Source organism: Poeciliopsis prolifica, unplaced genomic scaffold (assembly GCF_027474105.1).
Source record: "Poeciliopsis prolifica strain line A6 unplaced genomic scaffold, Auburn_PproV2 SCAFFOLD031, whole genome shotgun sequence".
Classification (NCBI taxonomy): Eukaryota; Metazoa; Chordata; class Actinopteri; order Cyprinodontiformes; family Poeciliidae; genus Poeciliopsis; species Poeciliopsis prolifica.
Genome location: NW_026562406.1, coordinates 747,235 through 770,533, shown reverse-complemented (window position 1 = coordinate 770,533; position 23,299 = coordinate 747,235). Strand labels below are relative to the sequence as shown.

Genomic DNA, 23,299 nt, shown 5'->3' with positions numbered 1-23,299 from the left:
AAGCCTGGACTGCTGTCGCCCTAACATACAGCAGGTGCAGTTGCCACTCAAAGCTGGACGTGTTCAGTCCCAGCCTCACCTGATATTTAAGGGTCAGTTTAAAAAGCACCTTGGGGAGTCTCAACGGGCTTCACCAGGTGTGAACTCAGTTCAGCGTATCTGTGATTGCTGGAGTCAGAGAAGCGTTGGCAAGCGGATATAAACCAGCACAAGATGTTTGGACAGCAACCAAAGAGGATGTTGACATAGAAGGACAGAGGACATACACATGCGTCATGAATGCAGGTCTGCAGTGGGACGTTCTGGACACTTCTGGCTTTTAATAGAGTTGCAGATTTTTAACAAGGTGCATGCAATCAAAAACTACCAAAAAAAAAGAAGAAGGATGTGTCACTTCCTACTTCTTTGGTCATCTGTGTGAGATGTATTTGTACATTTTGTTCCTGTGATATAAAACATTAAAAATGAAAGAATAGCCACAGATAAAGCCTGATTCACTATATGACTCTTTTCCTTTCCACTCATTCTGTTCACTCTCTCCATCAAAACAGTACATCATTCCTTTTGTGTCCCTCAAGTTAACTTTGTTATGATGTAAAAATATACCTGGAGTGTTGCCTTGATTCTTTCATGTGTGTTTGAGAAATCTTTTAATCTCTCATGGCAACCATTCAGCTGGTGTCACAGGAGATGCCTTCTCTCAACTCCTTCAGACTAGTCAGCAGTAATTAGCAAACACCTGGTGGAACTGTGCATCTGCTGAGCTCATTAGTGGTATAAACATTAAAGGGTAAATAGAATAAACATGGTGATGACTTCCTGATGGCGACTTTTCAGAAAGAGCAGGAGGTTCTTAAAAAGACAGGCCCAATTTCAAGGCATTAAATTACGAAGTAAAATTTCTTTTAAGTTGTATTTGATATATTTTGCATTTTTACAACGACTAAAGGTAAAGTAGTTACTTAATCATGCTATAAAACGACCCCATGTGACTGGAAAACATATAATACTGCCACTTTAAATAGAACCTGGTTGTTGAAGATGGCAACCACAGCAAACAAATGTAAGGCTAGAAAACGAGTGACTTGCAGTTTGATTTTAAATATTACCCTCTCTGCCTCCTGGCAATGAATAGTGTATGTTGATTGGTTTGAAGGCACTAAAGAAAGGAATTCTGATCTGACTAAACAACTGTTCCAGTCTGTGCTTTGTAACAGTGTTCATACTCAGTGTTGCTTTTCCACCAGCTTGTTGTTCTCATGCTGTTTTCTGTCTGCTCAGTCTGTTGTAACATTTGAGGACTAATATAGAGCAAACACTACATATTGTCATTTAAAAACGTTGCCTCCCGTAAATATTCATTTTATGTGGAGAAAACCTGATTTGAAAAAGTGTTCTGCCTGAAAGTGGGTTGTATTTTTAGTATTTTTTAAAAATTATTTTAGTCTATACGATGAAAAAAATTGCACACATTTTGTCCTTTTGATGTCAGCATTTTAAAGTATTGAATCAGATTTTATGATTAGAACTTGAGTAATCTTTTTTCACAAAGTACTTTTTTACTCTTGAGTAATTTCATGGAAAGATTTTATTTTTACTTGAGTAAAAGTAATGTAGTAATGCTTTACTTTGGCTCTTCTTTTAACTCTTAACAATATTTTTTAGCAGCCTTCCACTTCGAGGTAGCTTGTATAATGAACTCATTTCTACCAGGTGTTTACTAATTGCTTCTGGCTAGTCTGAAGGAGCTGAGTGGTGAAACCCACCACCGCTCTCTGAGGTGAAATCTTGGAAACTGCAACTCTGAGAAGAAGCTGCATCTAAAAAGTGATGTTAGGTGCAACCAGGTGTTACATACTACTGCCCCTTTAAAAAAAAGTCAATTTGAGGGAAACACAAGGAATGATGTGCTGTCATGATGAAAAATGAGTTAGAGGCGAGAGTTTCAACTCACTTTGTTTTGATAATTTTAGAAATTTGGTAAGCTGTTGTTTCCATGAGTCTTACTCTACTATTGTAGGATGTTTTGTGATACTCTGACACAGTTTCTAGGCCTATATGTGGATTTTGCCTGTGGAAATGTGCCATACCATGAACCATTTCCCCAGTTTCCATGCCTTTTATGTACCATTACGATGTTGAATTGGGTCACAGCAATCAAGATAGACCTTTTCCTTTGAGACTGGCCGTTTATGGCTCGCAAGTTCTTCATTTCCTCCTTTTTTCTCTCTCTTTGGTTCTCCCTTTCTTCTCCTGACAGTGATTGCTGCACTGTTTTCCTGTTGGGTGGCACAGCAAACATTTTGTAATGAGGGGCACTTTATCATTCCAGTTTACAGCAAAGCTAAGTAACTGCCATCACAGCACAGGCGTCTCATTTGTTCAGCCTTCATTTGGCCAAGGCAAAGACAACCCTTAGCAGAAACATGATGACGAGCTACTCAACTGGTGATAAAATATATCGCTGATATGCAAATGCTGCAGCCGCAGTCCTCTATGAATCAGTTTAATGCCATTGTTCTGATTATGTTTCTGTTTCCTGTCTTATTTGTTTGTGCACTCTCTCTAACTGGGCCATGTTTGGTTGTAGTTGGAGACAAAGTGCCTGCCGACATCCGCATCTGTTCAATCAAGTCAACAACTCTGAGGGTAGACCAGTCCATCCTGACAGGTGAGGCTCACAGCGTGGCAGACGCCAAACACTGTCCTGGAGGGTTTTTTTTTTCAGTTCTACCTGAGAGCACTCTTACTTTTATTACTTCTGTTTTGTTTGACCTTTTGCATCACTATGAAGTGATTGAAGAGTAGTTCACTGTCTGCTTGGCGACAGAACAGTTCCCTGACAACTAGACAGGGATCAGTATAAGATTCTCCTGGTCTGGCAACCTCTAGGAAAAACACCACATTCTTGTGATATTAGCATAAAAATTTAAAACAAATATAGAAAATCTAGTGACAATCACATTTTTTTTGTTGAGTTAATCATATTTGATCAAAAACCATGTACCAACAAAGTAAGCAACATTTTTTCATTCTGTATTTTCCTCGTAGGTGAATCTGTGTCTGTCATCAAGCACACTGACCCCGTCCCAGACCCTCGAGCCGTCAATCAAGACAAAAAGAACATGCTGTTCTCTGTAAGAGAAAATCTACACTACTTTCTTTTTTGGGGGCTAGTCAATGCAGCTGAAAACATGTTAAAAGCGTTGATATTAGTCAGTGTTGATAATTATTGGTTTGTTTTTAGTTTGAAATATCTGGAATTCAGTGGTGGCGTGGCCTTTTCTGTTTTAGCCACAATTTTCTTTTGTTATGAGGCTCAATGTCAAACATGAATTTGCTGCTGCGCATGCTACTCAACAGGTTGTTGCTAGGTAACCAAAGAGCAAGCTAGTTAGTTTAGTTTGTCGTGAGCGCTTGAGTGGCTGTAGCCTTTCCTCTGCATAAATCCCCCAGAAAGCAGTGTGGTTCAGATGTATTATCTACCGATAATACGTCTACCGCATACGTTGCTGTTGCTTTTTTGTCAAGTCTTACTTTCAAACATTCGTAAAAACGTTGTAGTACATATATAGATTATTTTGTTGTTTCAAGGTGTGTGTGACCCGCCGTTTTAGGGCACCAACATCGCCGCCGGAAAGGCCGTGGGCGTTGTCGTGGCCACGGGCGTCAACACAGAGATCGGGAAGATCCGCGACGAGATGGCGGCCACAGAGCAGGAGAAGACGCCGCTGCAGCAGAAGCTGGACGAGTTTGGCCAGCAGCTATCCAAGGTCATCTCCCTCATCTGCATCGCCGTGTGGATCATCAACATCGGCCACTTCAACGACCCCGTCCACGGCGGCTCCTGGATTCGCGGAGCGGTCTACTACTTCAAAATTGCCGTGGCGCTGGCCGTCGCCGCCATCCCTGAGGGCCTGCCCGCAGTGATCACCACCTGCCTCGCCCTGGGCACCCGCCGCATGGCCAAGAAGAACGCCATCGTCCGCAGCCTGCCCTCTGTGGAGACCCTGGGCTGCACCTCCGTCATCTGTTCGGACAAAACCGGCACTTTGACCACCAACCAGATGTCTGTCTGCAGGGTGAGGCTCACAGAAACACACACACACTCACACACTCCCTCTCTTGCTGCATTACTAAGCAGCTCTGTGATCGGTGTCTTTTCATCTTTTTACTTCCTGCCTGCAGCCTGAGGACGCTGTCAGAATTAAGACTGTTTTCCTTATGATCAGGTATCCAAGGTTTTAACAAGCGGATAATGTGTTGCTGCTCCTCTTATCTACACGCAGCTGACGGCTTGCAGAGCTGCTGTTGCATAACTGACCTTGCGTCACAAAGCAGCAAGCCGGCCAGACTGTGGTTGTTGTTTATCTCTCTGTATTAATCAGCAACAAAATGCAGCTACTTGACCATGCATTATGGAAAAGGACATTTTGGCTGTCAGTAATGTTGACACATGTTATAATTATCCAAAATGAAGCACAATCAAAACCATAGAAAAATGGATTATGAAGTCTTTGTAAGTCTCTGCCATTCAAAACATATTAATCATCAGAACAGAAATTATTGTGCTCATTTTAATTTATCATGCAATTTGTAATTGCTTATTTTGACAAGATTAGCTGGGAAGTACATGATCAATTTAGAACCACGCTGGATCTGAAGTTTCAGATTATATTTTGATAAAATTTGTTTTTTCTCTTTTCCTAAGAACTAAAAACACATAAAAAAGAACAGATGTAGAGAAACCAAAACTGACTAAAATAACAGGTTGACTTGGTCAAGCAAGTAAAATAACAACTGCAGCAAATCTTCTTTCAAAGGGTTCAGAAAGTGCAATCATGAACTATAAATATAATTGTCACCCATCTAGAAGGTGTTTTCCATTATAGGGACCAATAGAGTTATTGGTATGTTTATCTAGCGTCTCTACTTATCATTAATACGCTTCACCAAGTCTAACCAAGGGACTTGATTAGGATAGATTTTGCATTTTGTGTTTAGTTGATGCAATAAGAAGGAATATCTGATCTGTTTGAGTTACAAACCACCAGGTCTGCCTGGCACTGTGACTTCTTCCTTTTGGACACAGCTTTCCTCTTTACTTACGCCTCCTGGCAGTCTCTTTTGTTTACTTCTGCAAGGAAACACTTATTTCTGCCTCCCAGCCCGGAGCTACCAATAACACACTCAGTAGCACTGCAGGCAGCTCGCTGTTTGAACAGTGCTGCCCCCTGCTGTCCCAGTGAAGACACAGATTCTGATCAGTCTTCACGATTTCAACTTCTTTGATTCTCAGATGTTCGTACTCAACAAAGCAGAAGGAGAAAGTTGCTCTCTGTCAGAATTCACCATCACAGGTTCAACTTACGCACCTGAAGGAGAAGTGTGAGTATAATGAACAAATACAGGAGACAAATCAACTTTTTACAGTGCAACAAAAGCAGATTTTAGACTAATACACCTCTTCACAGTTACCAAGATGGCAAACCAGTGAATTGCTCCCAGTATGAGGCTCTGGTGGAACTGGCCACCATCTGTGCGTTGTGTAATGACTCCTCTCTGGACTTCAATGAGGTCGGAACAGCTTGCTTTTTGAGCCGATTAAAAAATAATGATTAACGCATTTCATTTTCAGGATGACAAAGAGGGAAATGAGTAACCTGGATTGTGTTTGATCGGTCAGGTGAAAGGTGTGTACGAGAAGGTGGGCGAGGCCACAGAGACAGCGCTGACCTGTCTGGTGGAGAAGATGAACGTCTTCGACACAGAAGTCCACAACCTGTCCAAGATCGACAGAGCCAACGCTTGCAACTCGGTGAGTGGCAGCCGCCCACTGCTCCCACTCAGCAGGTTTTTCTCACTGACCGTGCCTTTCATCGCCTCAGGTGATCAAACAGCTGATGAAGAAAGAGTGCACCCTCGAGTTCTCCCGGGACAGAAAGTCCATGTCCGTCTACTGCACCCCCAACAAGTCCCGCTCCGCTGTCGGCAAGATGTTCGTGAAGGTAGAGAGGAAGGAAAAAAGTGCTGAGAGTCGGTCTGCGGGGTTGGGTTCAGTGGGAATAATTAACATCCCCGTTCTGCTTCCCAGGGGGCCCCGGAGGGCGTCATCGACAGATGCACTCACGTCCGAGTGGGCAACTCTAAAGTCCCCCTCACTCAAGGCGTCAAGGAAAAGATCATGTCCGTTATTCGCGAGTATGGGACAGGTCGGGACACGCTGAGGTGTCTGGCTCTGGCCACACGAGACAGCCCCCCTAAAACAGAGGACATGGTCCTGTCCGACACCACTAAATTCTCAGAGTATGAGGTGAATATTTGTCATTTTCAGTAGCTTTTTGAATGGGGCAACTGAAAATAATTGTGGAACACCCCAAGGTTTGATGTTGGGACCTTTTGCTTTTTAGCTTATTCAATGATGATTTTCCAGAATGTTGCCCATCAACCTGCCAGATAAACGCAGAAGGTGTTGTCTTGGAGGTCAATTAGTTAATAATGAATGGGTTAGCTGTCTTCATACATATGTGTACTAAAATAATCATTAGTTGTTTCCCTACTGTGATTTTAAGTAAAGATGTATGGATTTTAAAATTGGTTTTTATATTTCTTTTCCATAGTGTTATTTTGTAGATGTATTTTACTTTAACCTGCCAATAGGACTAGAGACAGAAATGAGCCACCCTGCCATAAGCGACAGTCAGAGAAAATGGCTGCTGTAACATTACAGAAAACATTTTTAACTCCAGTATCTGAGTTTAGATGAAGAGAAAACAATAAGAGCTCAGATGGTTCAACTCAGAACGTTTGAACATCAGTGTTCATTGATGCGCATTGCTCCATTTTAAAAAGCAAACTTGAACAGTGAGGTGAAACTAAACCCTCTGACACTCGTGTCCCTTTCCGTCTCCCCAGTCCGACCTCACCTTCGTCGGCTGTGTGGGCATGTTGGACCCGCCCAGGCAGGAGGTGGCCGCCTCCATCAAGCTGTGCCGCCAGGCCGGCATCCGGGTCATCATGATCACGGGTGACAACAAGGGCACAGCCGTGGCCATTTGCCGGCGCATCGGCATCCTGATGGAAGACGACGACATCGAGCACATGGCCTTCACTGGGCGGGAGTTTGACGAACTGTCCCCCTTCGCCCAGCGGGAGGCCGTGACCAAGGCTCGGTGCTTCGCCCGCGTCGAGCCCTCCCACAAGTCCAAGATAGTCGAGTTCCTGCAAGGATTCGATGAAATAACTGCCATGGTAAGCAGCCATAGGAAGGAAGTCACCAGTTTTGTTGATATTCCCCTGATGTCGAAAAAACACAATTTTGGAATTGCGGTGTTTTGATTATATAAAAGACACAATTAAAATCAAAAGTACACAATTAAACAATTGTTTAATTGTTTGTCACAATAACAAAGTTTGCTAAACGATAAATTGTTCCAAACGTCATTGCAATAATATTGTCGTTTGAGAGTATTTTCAAGAAACGTAATGATAATGATATCATAGTGCAATTACACATTATCAAAGATTAATAAACTTTAAATTCTAATCAACATCTAACACTGGAAGACATTTTAAATGTCTAAAATAGATAAATAAAATGACAGAAACCATAAATAAAAACTTGTGAAGTCTCTGCAAAATTGTCTTTCAACAAAAGGGCTAGTTGAGACCAAAACAAAAGACTTTTGGTAGGTAGAGAGAAAAGAGATAAATAATGCAAATGGAAATTATTTAGCTTATTTTAACTTGTTGTGTGATGCAAAAAAAGTGTTTCCATTGAAGTTTTGTGAAATAAACCAATTTTGAAACGGCCGAAAAACACCTCATCTGAACTTCAAAAGTTTTTATTGAAAAACCAGAGTTTTTGAAATTACCACGTTTCCATTAAGTAATTTATTTTTGAAATGTCAAATTGCGGAATTACATAATGCATGTAAACGCAGCCCCTGCTGGCACTGCAGTTCCTCACTGTGACGTGTTTACCTCCAGACGGGGGATGGAGTGAACGACGCTCCCGCTCTGAAGAAGGCAGAGATCGGCATCGCCATGGGGTCCGGCACGGCCGTGGCCAAGTCGGCCTCAGAGATGGTCCTGGCAGACGACAACTTCTCCTCCATAGTGGCTGCTGTGGAAGAGGGCCGAGCCATCTACAATAACATGAAGCAGTTTATCAGATATCTTATCTCCTCCAACGTGGGTGAGGTTGTCTGGTGAGTTTCCTCTGCTGCCCTGCAGCTACTGATGTTCTCTCATTTTTCAAACTATGTGTTGCTTTGAAAACAGATTCATCCCTCTTGTAAAGCCTCATATTTTGTTATGCTACAACCATACACTTTAGTGGACTTTATGTCATAATCCAAAACATTGTAGTGCAAAATTGTGAGCTCCAGGGAATATCGTACATTGACTATATCTAGTATATCGACTGTTTACTTTCATATCCCATTTTTGCCTTTTTCAGACTGAAAGTTTTGCTCATTCCTCTTTCAAAAAGATTCAGCTGGAGCTTCTGTTAAAGCTGTGTGAAAATATGTTTAACAAATGCATATTTTCATGAAAGTTATCATAGCAGCTTTAACTGTATTTTTGCTAATGTTGTAGATTTTCAGTAGGATTTAGTGTTGAACCTTCTCGAAGTCGTTTTAATTGTACTTTGGTTTGAATCATTCCTTGTTAACTCTGAATGTTTAGATCCATTGTTCCACTGGAAGGAGAACCCCCACCCAATTTGAAATCTTTTGTATTTCCTCACAAGTTTTCAATTAGGATTACCCTAAAAATATACCAGCTTTTCTTTTGTATCTTGTTTTCCTTATGACCACTACCTCTAGTATGCACTACTTTGTGTTGGTTATAACAGAAATTTGTAACATAATACATTGAAGTTTGTTTTTTTTTGTAACTCGACCACATGCTGTTGCAAGGTACAGTAAAGTATGTCAATGTCAATGTCAAATTTATTTATATAGCACTTTAAAACAGGTATAAAACTGCACCAAAGTTAATTCCTTTGTGCACAGGAACGACAATAGCACAAATAGATAAAAACAGAATATCAAAAATTGCTTCAGTTAAAAGCCAACATATAAAAATGAGTTTTGAGAAGCGATTTAAAATGATCCAGGCTGCTAGCAGATCTAATCTGAAAAGGCAAATTGTTCCATAGATTAGGAGCAACAACAGAAAAAGCTCGATCTCCTTTCCTTAGTCGGGTCCGAGGGACTGTAAGTAAAAGCTGATTGTTTGATCTGAGGGTTCTGGAGACAGACTGAAATTTTAAAAGGTCCTGAATATAAGGGGGAGCTAACCCATTTAAAACTTTATAAGTTAACAAAAGACACTTAAAATCTATTCTATACATAACAGGCAGCCAGTGTAATTAGAGATGCACCAATCTTAACGTTGAAAAAAATTCTAGAATCAACAAGGGCAGATCTATTAAGTCTAATTCTATGTTTTATGCTCTGAGCGACGTCGTGCTTAATTATGTTTTAACATTATATTTAGAATTTCTAATTGCACTTCCAGAATCATTTGAAAGAAAATTTGTTGAGGTTTATTTTGACATGTTTGACCAAAGTCAGTCAGTTTCAGTTTCTTTATCACTAATTTTATGTCAGCTGTTCTACTCCTAATTGCACTGGCTGCACAAATTAAAGTTATTTTTACGTTGATCCAAGCTTGTGAAACTACTAGCATAAGTATGCTGTTCTGGTAAATAAAATAAAAATACATTTGTATTTGAGTATTCACATTTAAGTCTGTTTAAAAAAAGAAACTTTTTAAGTCAGTTCAGCTCGGTTTCTGGCGAAACTAAACCTCAGATATCAGTGCATCCAGAGACGCAATGGTAGCGATTCATCATTGAGTGCAGAGTAGTTTGTTTGTTTCTGACAGCGTTTGTCCTCCTATCAGTATCTTCCTGACCGCCGCTCTGGGTTTCCCTGAGGCTCTGATCCCAGTTCAGCTGCTGTGGGTCAATCTGGTGACAGACGGCCTCCCTGCCACCGCGCTGGGCTTCAATCCCCCGGATCTGGACATCATGGAGAAGCCGCCTCGTAACGCCAAGGAGCCGCTGATCTCTGGCTGGCTCTTCTTCAGATACCTGGCTATTGGAGGTTAGCTAATGAAACCAGAAAGAAACTGCTGCTGCCTTCTTTTAGCTTTATTAACCTTTATGTTCTGTGTGACGGGAATGTTTTTTCTGTCACCAGGTTACGTGGGCGCTGCCACTGTGGGAGCTGCTGCCTGGTGGTTTACAGTCTCAGAGGACGGCCCACAGCTCACTCTCTACCAGCTGGTAAATGTTCCAACAATAGCTGTTTCCACTCACCATAAAATTGTGCAAATTGAAATTATGAAAATAAATGTGCTGAAAGGAAACATGCCAATTTTGAAAAAAAAAAACTCATATCAGTAAAAGGTTTTTGCATTAGGTTGAGGTGATTTCTCATTTTTACGCATTAAACGAGTCACCTGATCAACAGGATGTTACTACACAGTATCACACAGTTCATAAAGAGCTGTGTATCATTTTGTAAAACCCAAAATGTTACATAAGTTGCTGCTCCCAAGTATATGGGGCTTGTTGCTCCAGGTTTGTTTGGGGAGCAAAATTCCAACATTTGTTACATTTCCAGCTGATGCTGTTCTGTTTCACACTGTACTGTGTCAGACTGTTATAGCCCAATTTTGCCTTTTCAGACTGAAAGTTTTGCTCATTCGTCTTTCAAAAAGATTCAACTGGAGCTTCTGTTAAAGCTCCAGTTGGTACATTTTAGTAAAAAAAAAATATATATCTATATATATATATATATAAATATATATATGTTTTTTCCATATTTGTTAAAATTGTCACCATGCCCTGACAAAATATATATGAGACAGATAATGTGTGAAAAAATGCATACTTTCATAGAAGTTACCATAGCAGCTTTAACAGTATTTTTGCTCGTTTTTCCTCTCTCTACAGAGCCACTTCCTGCAGTGCAGCCCTGACAACCCCGAATTCGAAGGCTTGGACTGCCACGTGTTCGAGTCGCCGTATCCAATGACCATGGCTCTTTCCGTGCTTGTCACCATCGAGATGTGCAACGCTCTGAACAGGTGGCTCCACTTTTTACTTTGTCATTGGAGAAGGAGCATTTGCTGTCAGGAGGAGGAGGACCTGCTGTGTCACTGAAACAAACCATTTGCATTCTGTCCTCGCTGCAGTCTGTCAGAGAACCAGTCCCTGCTGCGGATGCCTCCCTGGGAGAACATTTGGCTGCTGGGGGCCATCTGTCTCTCCATGTCCCTCCACTTCCTCATCCTCTATGTGGAGCCTCTCCCCGTGAGTTTGTTCTGTGATAAACTTCACCTTGTCTCAACATTTTAAGGAAGCAGTTTCTTCCCAAACACAGGTGGAGTCATTGTGGGACCCTCTAGTGGTCATATGCTGTTATTACAGTAAAGTTAATTCAATTTTAAGCCAAAGAAAAATGAACTTTGAACAGAAGAGAATTAGTCACTGAAAAAAAAAATTTCTGACTTTTTTTTTATTTTTATAGGATTAAGTAACATTTTCTGAGGTCAAAAGTCAGAATTTCTTCTTTTGTTTTTTTTGTGGCCATATTCCTCTTTAGTTTAAAGGGATAACCTTGTGATAACCTTTGTAGATAATTACTATAAATCCAGGTTAGTTGGTTTGTTAATTATTACTTTGTATGTAATGTACTTAAAACTGAGTTTGTACCGGGTGTTTTATGTACCTTAAATGTTTAAATACATTTTTGGCTTGGTTATCGCTCTGACTCTTCTTCTTTCAGTAAATGTACTTCTTTCAGTGTGCATAGTTAATTAATCACTAAACTATTGATTAAGTCAGGAGTAGTATTAAGATTATTTCATGAATCAATTCATCACGGTTGGTTCGATTAATCGTTTCAGCCCTACAGCAATGTTGACATGTTTGACCAGTTTGTAAGACCTTCAAATAATAAAATGAGAAGTAGAAGCTCCCTGATGTAGTTGTGTACCACTACGCCCCCTGTTGGCCACCACCCAGCAGTCATCCCACGACGACTACGTGATTTCTTGCCAACCATTGTTTCTGTACTGCACCCAGGTCATCTTCCAGATCACCCCTCTGGACACCACCCAGTGGATGATGGTGCTGAAGATCTCGCTGCCCGTCATCCTGCTGGACGAGCTGCTGAAGTTCGCCGCCCGGAACTACCTGGACCTGGGTAAACAGCTGGAGAAGCCGTCCCGGGGAGGCTGCCCCCTGTCTGCATGCGCTGAGGGCATTTCCTGGCCCTTCGTGGCCGTTGCCCTGCCCCTGGTGCTGTGGATCTACAGCACAGACACTAACGTGTCCGCCATGTTGTGGCCCTGACTGACTCTGGCACACTAGCCCTCCTGCACACCAGTGTGAAGTGGACGTTAACACACACCTAACAGTTACATTAACTCTGAATAACTCATCGTAGACATCTGCACCTGCTCTGACCACTGTCACATATGTTCTATTTACATCTCCACTGATACATTTATTATTATTAACTTTTTTTTTTGCGGGGAGAAGGGTTGGTATTTAGTCATATTTTAATGACTGAAATTACATCTGTTATTTTCCTGCCAGGCTTCTCCCATCTTCTAGCGCCATAGTGAGCAGTTAGAGAAGCCTGTGATGTTGGAGTTTTGTGTTTTAGCTGTACAGAGAATTTACACTATTTTCTATTAATGTTTTGTAATTTTTAGGGAGGAAACAAAGAGTCTCGGTGTGTGAAGAGGATGCGTGATTGTAATACCTGAAAAGTGCAGAGATGAAAGGAGGGGAAAGTCTTGCAATATATGAATCTCAGTTATTATTGAACTCTGTACACCTTTATTATTTTTCTGCACCAGGCAGAGCGCAGCTACCTCAATGCTGTTATTATGACCAGAAGTACCCATTTTGTCTAAACACCATTTCAAAGGTTATCACTAAAAGTGTTGAGGTACGTACCACTTTGTTTTGCGGCGCACATGCTCACACATCTTAATCTTTTTTTATATAAATGTTTAAATTTATTTTTCTGGTCTTTTTTATGGGGAAAAGGACAAAAACGTGTTACAAGTTTATTTCACAGCAACTTTTGATACAGCCTGTTGATAAATAGGCTAGTTGGTTCCCATGGTAAAGATGTTTAAAGGGCCAGTATGATGTGAAATCAACTTTTTTGAGCTTTACATCATGTTACAATATTATTCCAAAACACATCTGGAGTGTCGCTTTAATTCTTTCATGCATGTTTGAGGAATACTTTAATCTCCCGTGGCAACCATTCAGGTTTGCAAAATGCCTAGTCTCATCTTGGCTCCTTCAGACTAGCCAGCAGCAATTGGCAAACACCTGGCAGAGCTGCACGTCTGCTGAGCTCATCATAGGAGCTTCTTCTCAGAGCAGCACTGATTAAAAAAAGGTTCATAAAGGGTTAATAGAGGAACATTGTTGTGATGACCTCCTGAAGGCGGCGTGCCGGGAAGAGCTGGAAAGAGACACAGGCCCAATTTCAAGGTGTTAATTGGCAAAGTCAAATTTTGTGAAATGTCATTCCTATGAAATGATGCTGTATATATGGAAAGTATATAGAAAAGCCTTAAAATGAGTTCATTTCATTTGAGTACATTTATTCAGTGGGATATCATGTTAAATATTTTTTGGCAAAGTTCCATGTACCAATCCCTTCAGAATAAATCTATCTGAGGCATTATTTTAATTTACACTTGATGTTTTTTTAGTTATGTAAATAAATTAATTAGAGGTGCACCAATTAGCAGCTTTTTGGCCAATCAACGATCTTTAAAATGACTGACCTGATTGTGCCGGTTTTGGATGATACCAATTTTATTTATTCCGCAGATGTTGCTAAATATAGCGACACAGTGTTGTATTTCTTTCAGCCAATAGGCTGGAGGAGGATACTTGCTTTGACTGTCCACCGCAAACGGTGAGCAGGATGGTTGAGAGCTGACAAGCTCTTAACTGGTGTGTTGCCCGGCGGGGTCACACTGACCCCACGTACGCTTTTACAAACATTTTCTTTTTGTGTGTCGTTTCGGGAACTGACGGTCTGACCGTGATATCTGCCACACTCCTCCCGAGGGTTGCACTGAGACTGCAGGAGAGTTAAAAAAAAAAAAACTTCCCGCTAAACAAATGTACTCAAATTAAAGGTTACATTTTTCAAAAGTGCCCAACACCTCCCATGTTGCTACAGTCAAAGTTACATTTATCAGTGGTTCCCAAAGTGGGTCCTTAAGGGCCGGCATCCTGCATGTTTTAGCTCCCTCCCTGGTTTGACGCACCTGGATCAAATGATGGCTCATTAAAAGGCCTAAGAAGAACATTTACATGTTTACTACCAGCAGGAAGAGAACTAAAATGTGAAGGATGCCGGCCCCCAAGGACCCACTTTGGGCTCCCCATATTAGATTGTTTTTCCACACCTCCTCACCAAAGTACCAACACATTATTCGCTCTGTGTATACTTGAAGAAAAGTCTTTTGGTTTTTTGTTTTTTTTTTATCATTATCTTCAGCTTTTCTCTAGATTCTGCCTTTATTCCTGCTGTTATGATTTTAATATGTGAGTATCCCGCACATACTGTACTTGAATATGTAAAAGAGAAAAAAAAAAAAAAGCACCAAGAAGCTGTTAGTCTTATGAGCATAGCACAACGTGGACATTTTAAGAAAAAAAGACCCAAAAAAAATCCATAAAGGACTCTTAAGGCTGAAACAGTTGATGTATATCTGTACATAACATACAAAGTAGATTGTATGTATATTTTATTTGTCGATGTCATAAAACAGCAACACTAGAGTCTCCTTCGGTTAGCGCCTCTCTGCATGCCTGCTTCACTCCTGTGCTGGTTGTGGGTTTTTTTGTTCTTTTTTTTTTTTTTTTGATCAACAGTCGGGAGTTTTACCCGCAGAGTGAGAACTCTCTAATCAGCATGCCGACTACCAGCTCATCTTCAGAAAAAAACCCCGTCTGTTCATTACTGCTGTATGTATATTAAGGTTCAACAGAGAGAATGAAAACTGAGACTGTATTGTGAAATGCCTTCAGTGCCACCAGGAGCCAGCGCCACACTGACTGGAAACCTTTTCTGTTTCCAGGCTCAGTGTTGCTGGCTCTGGTTGTTTTTGATTGTAGACTGGCAAAAACAAGTGCCCATATAGAAATACAGGATATAACTTTGATACATTTGTTTTTCTGTGTGTGTGTGTTTTTGTCGTGACCTGCATGGGGTCCCATCCTATCTGACCTTCCCACACATGATTTCTGCCGTCTGATTCTTCCTTTTCTTTTTGTTTGCTTTCACAGGAAAGGCCAAATAAGCCCGCCTCTGCGCTTTCATTATTTTATTTTATTTGTTTATCTTTGCAGAAACTTTGGGTTTGGTTTTTGTGGTGTGCATGTGTGTTTTGGGGCAGCGCGTCTCTGCAAAGAGCTGCCTGCAGCTGCAAAGTCCGAGGCTGTAAACGAACGTCGGTCAGAAAGCAGTCGGTCCCGTCTTCCTGCATGAGGAGCATCAGACGAAACATTTCTCCCTCCATCTTTGGAAGCTGATTGAATTCACTGTACAGGTCATTCAGTGCTCCATGCTGCATGTCAGCTGCTTCATCAGAATCTTCTAATCAACAGCGTAGAGCAGCAGTAAAACAATCGATTCGTCAGATTAGTACAAATGTTATAAAGCTTAAAAGAAATCTGTCCATTTTTTTTTCTAAGGAAATACTTCTATGGGACATTTAACAAAACAAAAACCTTGGTTTATATTTGCTTTCTTCGCTTTGCACTGGGACGTGCAACGTGTTTGGAGGATTCTTTGTTATTTTTTTGCCATATCTGGGAAGGGCGGCTGTGCAGTGATGCACAATGTTTTACTGTAAGTACGTCAGACACTGGCGTTTCGTTGCCAAACTGCTGTACTGTATTTTCAGATAATTGTACGATGTATCCCATGAATTGTTTCAGGTAAATAAAAAAAAATTATCTTCATACATGAGAAATTTACTCACATTTGTCTTGGTTACTTTGAAACTTTGCTTTTGCTCAACGAATTCCAGCCTCACACAGAAAGACTCCAGGCTGGGATCTGAACCCAGCACAGCAGCAACACAACCAGCGGATATCAGAGTCTGAAGTACAGCAGGTAGGGAGAGGAGCCAGAAATCATACTGAAGAACAAATAAAAACGTAGCCATCCAGTAAAAAAAAAGCATTTCTAGATAGACTGCTTAAATACTGAGTAACTGATGATGTCATCAGATGGAAAAACGTCATTTTATGTGCAAGACTAAAAAAGACACACAAATAATTCCAAAATGTCAACTTCGACCAGAATTTTTTTTCTCAATTTATCTTTTGCTACAGTAGATTATATATATATATATATATATATATATATATATATATATATATATATATATATTGTAACATACATTACCCTGTGTTAGAACAGGGTAATGTGCTTCCAGTGACGATAAAGTGTTTACTGTGTTTTCTTCATTCTCTTAGAGCTTTAGGCTCCAGACAGATATTAGTTTTTATGAGATCCAACACAAGGAAGAAGACGGTTAAATGCATGCCAGAATCTTTACAAGGTTTATTATACATTTATTAAAATATGTACAAAAATATAAACATTTCACTTATATGCTTGTTTAGGGAAACTTTACAATGCAATCAGCTGACTATGGGCTTATTTTCCTTTTTTTTTCTTAGTACAGTCAAAACACACAGAGCACATTTATTATGGCAAAACCCATAAAATATTTGAAATTGATATTAGACAAAAAAAGAAATGTATAAAAAGCAGCCAAAATATTAAAAATCGTCACAAACTCCAGGCATATTGACATGTCTTGGTGTGGCACTGTGGACATCAGGTCAGACTCAAAAAAAAAAAAATAATATTTTTAGAACATACGCGTCTATCGTTTAACAACCTGAAAACGCCTCGGAATAGAGCAGACTGCAGTTTAATAGTTAGCTTTAGTTTTGTACAGTACAGAAAAGCTAACATATGATAATTTAGAGACTAAAAAGATGTCATTTCTTTTTTCTTTACATTTCTTGCTACAAACTGAAAGATCTGCTGATTTTCTGTGTGTTTGGATGCCGGGTGCTTTTCTTAAACCGCTGCAGTGACTGGAACGGGTAAATAAAGCTCAAGCAGCCTCTGACTGAAGCTGGTGACGTTGGCAGAACGATGGGGAAACGGTTTTGGCTTTTCAGCTCTGCATTATGCAGAATCTCAGTAGAAGTGAGCAGCAGCTCTATGAAGTAAAGTACAGCAACAGAAACCTCAGGGTTCAAAGGTTGATCAGTGTTTTATTCTCTGCAAACTGCTTCAACCAGGGTCTTCTAAGAAACCAGCAGCTGCACCACCTCCTGGGTGCCACCAGGGGGCGGGGTGGGAGTTTAACTACTGCAGCGACTGAAGGCTTCTGGTGTGCTAACTGAGGGCTCCTCTATGACCCTTGGGTCACTGCATCCCAAACCACTGCTCCTGGTCGGCCCACTGAGCCGCTTCGCTGTCGCTGCCCTCCAGATCGCCGTCCTCCCCGCTGCCCTCCATGTCGTCGCCGTCCAGCTCCACCGTGGCGTCCGTGGGGCTCTCCTCCTTCTCCATTTTCTGCATGCCCTCCAACGACTTCTGGTCATTAGGATCCAAGCTGGAAGAACAACACTAAGAGTTAAAAATACACAACTCTGAGTTTTAATATCTGTAGTACCTTAATGAAGGTAAACATGCTAATGATAGCCCACATGCTACTGGCAGTATGTTAGCTAACCATACATTTTTACCAAATTCTGCACATTTTTTTGTTTTTTTATTATTTAAAGCTCAGAGTTAAGGCCTGTTAGACCAAACTCTTCAATACAGCTTGAGATTCTCACACACACACACACACACACACACACACACACACACACACACACACACACACACACACACACACACACACACACACACACACACACACACACACTTCTTCAGACCCTTTTAAATTTATACTACGTCTGTAATGGTGTCATCAACTGTCTTGTTGATGAAATGTGCTACACAATTAAACATTTTGTGGGGGATGAAAAATATAAATTACCTCAAAGCGATGCTGTATTGGTCCATAGCCTCTTGATAATCATTGACTGCCACCAGGAAATCTCCCAGCATTCTGTGCAGGACGCAGTCGCTTTGATTGGCCAGCGCATTCCGCAGGAGCGCGATCCCTTCTTCGTATTTCTGTTCCCGATCTTCACAAACAGAGAATGATTCCATTAGTGTGGAGACGACCCTGTCGTGTTCTAAACTGATTTAACGTCCTACGTGCAGTCTAAGGTTTGTGTGGCAGCGAGACGCACTGAGCAGCTCGGCCTTCTTCACCACAGCCTTGGTGTAGTCGGGCCTCTGAGCGAGGGCCTTGTCCAGCAGAGCTTTGGCTTTCTCCTGAGTCACCGGGTCTTCCAGGCACACCGTGGCCAGGATGGTCAGAGTCTGTGCGTTGGCCCCCAGAGTCTTATAGATATTGTTCGCCATGCCCATCGCTTCTCGAATCCCATTGGACGCCAGGTAGCAGTCGATCAGACCTGAAGGTGTTGAACGAATCAGAAATACTCTCCTCCCAAAACACCCGGACCGTCTGACGGAAGTTAGACAAGCAAAGCCGCACCTTCATAGCAGTCCAGCCTGCAAGGCGCTAACCGCATGGCCTCTCTGAAGTGGATGATGGCCTCCTGAACTCGGCCCATGTTCCTCAGTGCTGCCCCCTTCAGGAGTAGGGCCTGGACGCTGTTGCTGTTCAGCTGGATGGCTTTGGCCCCCAAGTAGAGGGCTCTGGAGTAGCGCTTGCTGTAAAAGCTGTGGCAGCTGAACAACACACACACATTTAAAAACCTACACCGCAGAAAACACCGTCACCAAATGAGGCTGACGATGCCTTAAATCGACTCCCATGTTGATTTAAGGGACGAAGGTGTGTTCAAAGACTCACCCAGAGATCACCCAGGGTTCAGCGTGTTGGTCAGAAATATTAAACAACCGTCCTCCCAGGACTTCCACGTCTTCCAGGTGTCCCTCCCGGGCCATCAGGTAGCCGTAGACATCCATACCTGCAAGTCCGAAGAAGCAGCTGCTCAAGACCACAACTCACGATTGTTTCAATTAATCGGTTATTCGGACGATTAATCATGTAAAAAAAAAAAAAAAAAGAAAACGGCACATTCTGCAGATATTTCATGAAGCCTTTTTTTAATGGAATAATAGAAAAACATTAATAGAAGTAAATAAACAATTAATTTTAAATAAGAAAATAAACATCTTACTGCCTAAAGTGCAGCAACACATCATTCCAGTAGAGAACCATTGATCATTTATAGCGAAATGACGCAGCTAAAAATCTATATTTCTACTTGCCTGAACATGAATACAGTGCAGGTCTAACTTTTGACTAGGTTTGAATTAACCAATTAATAAATGGAAAGCAAAAGGTGCTTTTTTTCCCTTTTCTTACAGAATTTGAACCAGGTGTTGCTATGATGATGTCATTGAGGAATTTTGGATAGAACATATTTATAGAAAAAGTGTCTTTTTTTTCTACTTTAAATGCAAAATGTAGGTATTTCCAGACATTTTTGGCTTAATTACTGCTCTGTACACTCCGGTTAGTGATAAATCAATTACTAAATTAGTTGACAATTATTTCAATAGCCGATTAATCGTTTGAGCCGATGGTGAATGAAATGGAGATGTAATGTTTCACACCTTTGATGAGGTACGGGTCCAGCATCTGAGCTTGTTCAAATTTAAGAATGGCGTTCTTGGTGTCGCCTGCCCTGAAGTAGACGTCGGCCAGGCTCACCAGGAGGTCCACGTTGTCCCGCAGCAGTGACTTCTTCTCTAGAGAGCTGAAGGAGAACCCTTCATATTAGGGAGGCGGGGGGAAGTTGGCCAGCTGGGAGGAAACGTCAAACCCGTTCTCACCAGATAGTGTTGATGGCTCTCTGGTTGTCCCCGGCGTGGATGAAGGCGTACGCTTTGATCCACACAGAGAGCCAGTCCAGGTTGGGGAGATTCTGGATCACATCCATGGTCATGGAGGCGACCTCCGCTCCTTTCACTGACAGAGAGAGAAGACCTGGAGGAGAGAGAGAGAGAGAGAGACAAAGGAAGAGAGAGACGCTTAAGATTTGATTTTCAACATCAACTCATCAACTAAATCCAAGCAGTTGGATCAGGGTGAAAACTTTGAGCGTAGAGAAGAAAATATGAAACAAAGGTTTGTCTCCTTTACGGATAAACCTTCATACAACACAGTAGCTGTGCTTCCATTACAGATGTGCGGAAAACTTTGTCAATATCCCTTTAATGTTCAAAAAAAAAAAAAGAATTTCCCAATTGTGATGTTTAGATTAAATATGATGCACAATAGAAAATAAAAACACCAATACATTTGTTCACACGACAAGACATAAAATTTTTAAAAAAAAGTTGTCTCAAACTCCATCAAAGAAATTTATTTTCGAAATGTCAAATTGAGGAGTTATATGATGAACTGAAATGCAGATAGTGCTGCAGAGGGAGGGTCAGGTGTTTTTATATGCGTTCACTAAGCATCTGGTATGTTTACAACCAAATGCCAATAAGAAGGATTTTTATGATCCTGACCAAACTGGAAATGTCACCGATATAAAGCCGAAGCTGCGTATGTGAATATCTGTGCGTACCGATGATGGCGTCCAAGGCGAGCGGACACTGTCTGAGCACCTCTTTGTAGCTCGTCACGGCCGAGCGTTCCTGTCCGGCTTTCCTGTACAGGTTAGCCAGCATCATGTTGATCTGAGGACGGGAAAAAAAAAAAGCAAAAAAAAAAAAAAAAAAAAACCAACAGAATCGCAACAATATTAGACAGCGCTCCACAAAAACATTGAAGCAAACAATACACTCAATTTATCATATCAAGAGCTCTGCAGCATTTTCTGTTATGATGCAGCTGCATTTCTGACAACAACACAGTCGATTCTCCAATCAAAAGGGAGCAACTCTACCTTTGGGGTCCTTTGTCTTGATGGGATCCCGTCCAGAACAGCGATAGCGTCTTTATCCAGTTTCAGTATGGTGTAGCATTCAGCTATCTTGTACTTTACCTCGATTTCTGACGGCAAACTCTGAAAGGGAAAAAAAAATTATAAAGCAACTAATAAGTTTCTGCTGAACGTCACAGCACCTGGGACAGCTGTAATAATTTAATTAATTAAACTAATTCATTAAAATGCAGCAGGTTCCATGACAGAGAGGTTCCTTTTAAAGCTCACTGACTCATACGTTATGTCTTTCACCCATAATTCTAACAACACACTGGACATCAGATGTGGTAACAACATGGTTTCCCCCCCAGAAAACCTGCTAAGCCCAGTGGTTGGCTCTTAGGGGGGGTCATTCATCCAGCGCTCCGTCGTGTTTTTCAGCTAAAAAATGTTTAAAGTCGACAGGAAATTTGAAAATATCACTTGATAATTATGTGTCACTGAAAGATTACACCTACTGTAAAATCTTTTAAAAAATGCAAACATTTAAAAAAAAGACTTGGGTAAATAAATAATGGCGAATTTGGTGGGGCACAAGTAAAGAATAGAAGAATAGAATAGCATTTATTGTCATTGAACAGGATTCAACGAAATTTCTATTGCAAGCCTGGTGGCCCGCCAGACTTACAATACACTGTAAGTCTGGGGGGAAACACTGAACAATACACCACAAGGTGCCAACAATACAAAAACTAACCTGTGCCTGGATGTTGGCAGCAGCTCCACCAGTTGAGGTTCGAACCTTGGATGTTTTGTTGAGCACCTTCTTCTGCTGAAGAGCCATGCTGTATTTGCAGGCAGCATTGCGGTATTCCTTGTCATGGAAGATGGCATCAGCATGGTAAACCAACAGCTGGTACTTCTGGGCCGGTGAGAACAGCTCTCTGGAATTACACACACACACAGAGATTATTTCAGCCATGCATCAAAACAATATACTAGAATACATTTTAAGCAATTTATATTGACATGACATGGGAGAAAAGCAACCAATTCGGTCTATGCAAGATGCTGCTAGCATAATAAATACTGTAGCAAAGAGTAAAAGTTATTTTTATTGCTTTACTACTGTCTGTCTTGGTAAATAATTATTCCAGTCAAGTTACCGTTAAGGTAATCACCGTAAAATATAAGGACTAAATGAGGAAATTGGACAAATATCAGCAGAATAAATGTCGAACGACCTCGGATGTTTTAACTGCTAGAAACATCGTTACGTTTCAGAGCCTGCATACGGCTATATCTTGGGACCTACACGCACCTCCGTGATTTAGAATCATTTCCCGACCCAATTTCGTGATGTTATAATCAAAATACGGCTCTGTAAAAGACACAATCATTACTGTTAGTTGGCGTTAGACTGCCCCCACCGGGGAGAGAAAACACAGCGATATTAGTGTGGAAGCACACTTGTCAGGAACTAGACGGGCCCCACACTGATATTACTGACTTGATATTACTCACGGGTTATTATTACTCATCGTCAGCAACAAACTGCTCAATATGCGGACATTGGAGTAAAGGCCAGCTGCAGCCATATCCCGAACATGATCCACTACATTCATTTTGGAGAAAAGTGAGGGCTTGCTGAACCTTTCCGTGTCCAGTTTAAAGTTTCTGTCAGCTAACAGCTAAGGGTGGCTAGCATCGGATGTATTAAATATGGCGCCGCTCAGCCTTCCTTCCGTCTACTGCTGCCTTCTGGTACACCTGACCAGCTCGTATTTTTCTACAGCCGCAAAAAATATATATATACTGTCTTAAGTATTTTGTTAACTGTAGTTCGCACACTATTTTTTATTTACTTTACTGCAATTTTTTTAAAGTTGACAAGTTTTGTGTTCTTATTAATGCTTTTTTAACGGAGTAGAGGTTGTGAGTGTTCTTTCCGATAGATCTGAATGCATCTTATAAAAGCTAAAAATGTCAAACGCTCCGAAAGAAATTGAATATATATATATTTGTTGTTGTTGTTGTTGTTTTTTTATCTTATTTTTATTATGTCTTATATCCATGTTTATTTTGTAACATGTCTATTTATTTATTTGTGAGTACAAAATAAGTACATTTTAACTCCTCGCGAAAAAAATAATTATATATTCTACTAACTATGTAAATTTTATCTTGTGCTAAGTTGAAATTCGCTTATTTTTTGTACCCAGCAGTAAATGCAAA

At 41.0% G+C, this 23,299-nt stretch overlaps 2 protein-coding genes across 3 annotated transcripts in view; one reads left to right on the top strand and one right to left on the bottom strand.

Annotated features, from left to right (window-relative positions):
* The window catches only part of atp2a2a (ATPase sarcoplasmic/endoplasmic reticulum Ca2+ transporting 2a), a 28,420-nt gene extending 12,372 nt beyond the window's left edge, over positions 1-16,048 (top strand). Inside the window, exons 6-21 of one of the 2 annotated variants that reach the window (XM_055050635.1) lie at positions 2,591-2,671; positions 3,052-3,137; positions 3,618-4,082; positions 5,300-5,388; positions 5,475-5,577; positions 5,687-5,818; positions 5,889-6,008; positions 6,095-6,313; positions 6,916-7,251; positions 7,990-8,210; positions 9,916-10,118; positions 10,215-10,300; positions 10,973-11,106; positions 11,215-11,332; positions 12,107-12,227; positions 15,356-16,048. In XM_055050635.1, coding sequence (XP_054906610.1) covers positions 2,591-2,671; positions 3,052-3,137; positions 3,618-4,082; positions 5,300-5,388; positions 5,475-5,577; positions 5,687-5,818; positions 5,889-6,008; positions 6,095-6,313; positions 6,916-7,251; positions 7,990-8,210; positions 9,916-10,118; positions 10,215-10,300; positions 10,973-11,106; positions 11,215-11,332; positions 12,107-12,227; positions 15,356-15,369 — 2,528 coding nt within the window. In that variant the 3' untranslated portion in view covers positions 15,370-16,048. Of the gene's footprint in view, positions 1-2,590; positions 2,672-3,051; positions 3,138-3,617; positions 4,083-5,299; positions 5,389-5,474; positions 5,578-5,686; positions 5,819-5,888; positions 6,009-6,094; positions 6,314-6,915; positions 7,252-7,989; positions 8,211-9,915; positions 10,119-10,214; positions 10,301-10,972; positions 11,107-11,214; positions 11,333-12,106 lie in introns of both variants that reach the window. The other variant, XM_055050634.1, reaches the window with a different exon arrangement.
* A 568-nt stretch (positions 16,049-16,616) lies between these two features.
* anapc7 (anaphase promoting complex subunit 7) lies at positions 16,617-22,792 on the bottom strand. Its single transcript, XM_055050927.1, has 11 exons — positions 22,589-22,792; positions 21,822-22,008; positions 21,086-21,205; positions 20,765-20,876; positions 20,022-20,175; positions 19,803-19,945; positions 19,033-19,150; positions 18,712-18,908; positions 18,404-18,628; positions 18,145-18,295; positions 16,617-17,712 (listed from the first exon to the last, which is right to left on the bottom strand). Exons 1-11 carry the CDS (start codon positions 22,687-22,689, stop codon positions 17,523-17,525), a joined length of 1,698 nt encoding a protein of 565 aa, XP_054906902.1. The 5' UTR covers positions 22,690-22,792; the 3' UTR covers positions 16,617-17,522.
* Between the last annotated feature and the right edge of the window lie 507 nt (positions 22,793-23,299).

Coding starts and splice junctions, on each gene's coding strand:
- anapc7 (XM_055050927.1), bottom strand. CDS start 22,689: ATGAATGTAGTGGATCATGTTCGGGATATGGCTGCAGCTGGCCTTTAC. Junction 22,009..22,588: donor ACGATGAGTAATAATAACCC/GTGAGTAATATC, acceptor GTGTAATTCCAG/AGAGCTGTTCTCACCGGCCC. Junction 19,946..20,021: donor AGAGCCATCAACACTATCTG/GTGAGAACGGGT, acceptor GTTCTCCTTCAG/CTCTCTAGAGAAGAAGTCAC.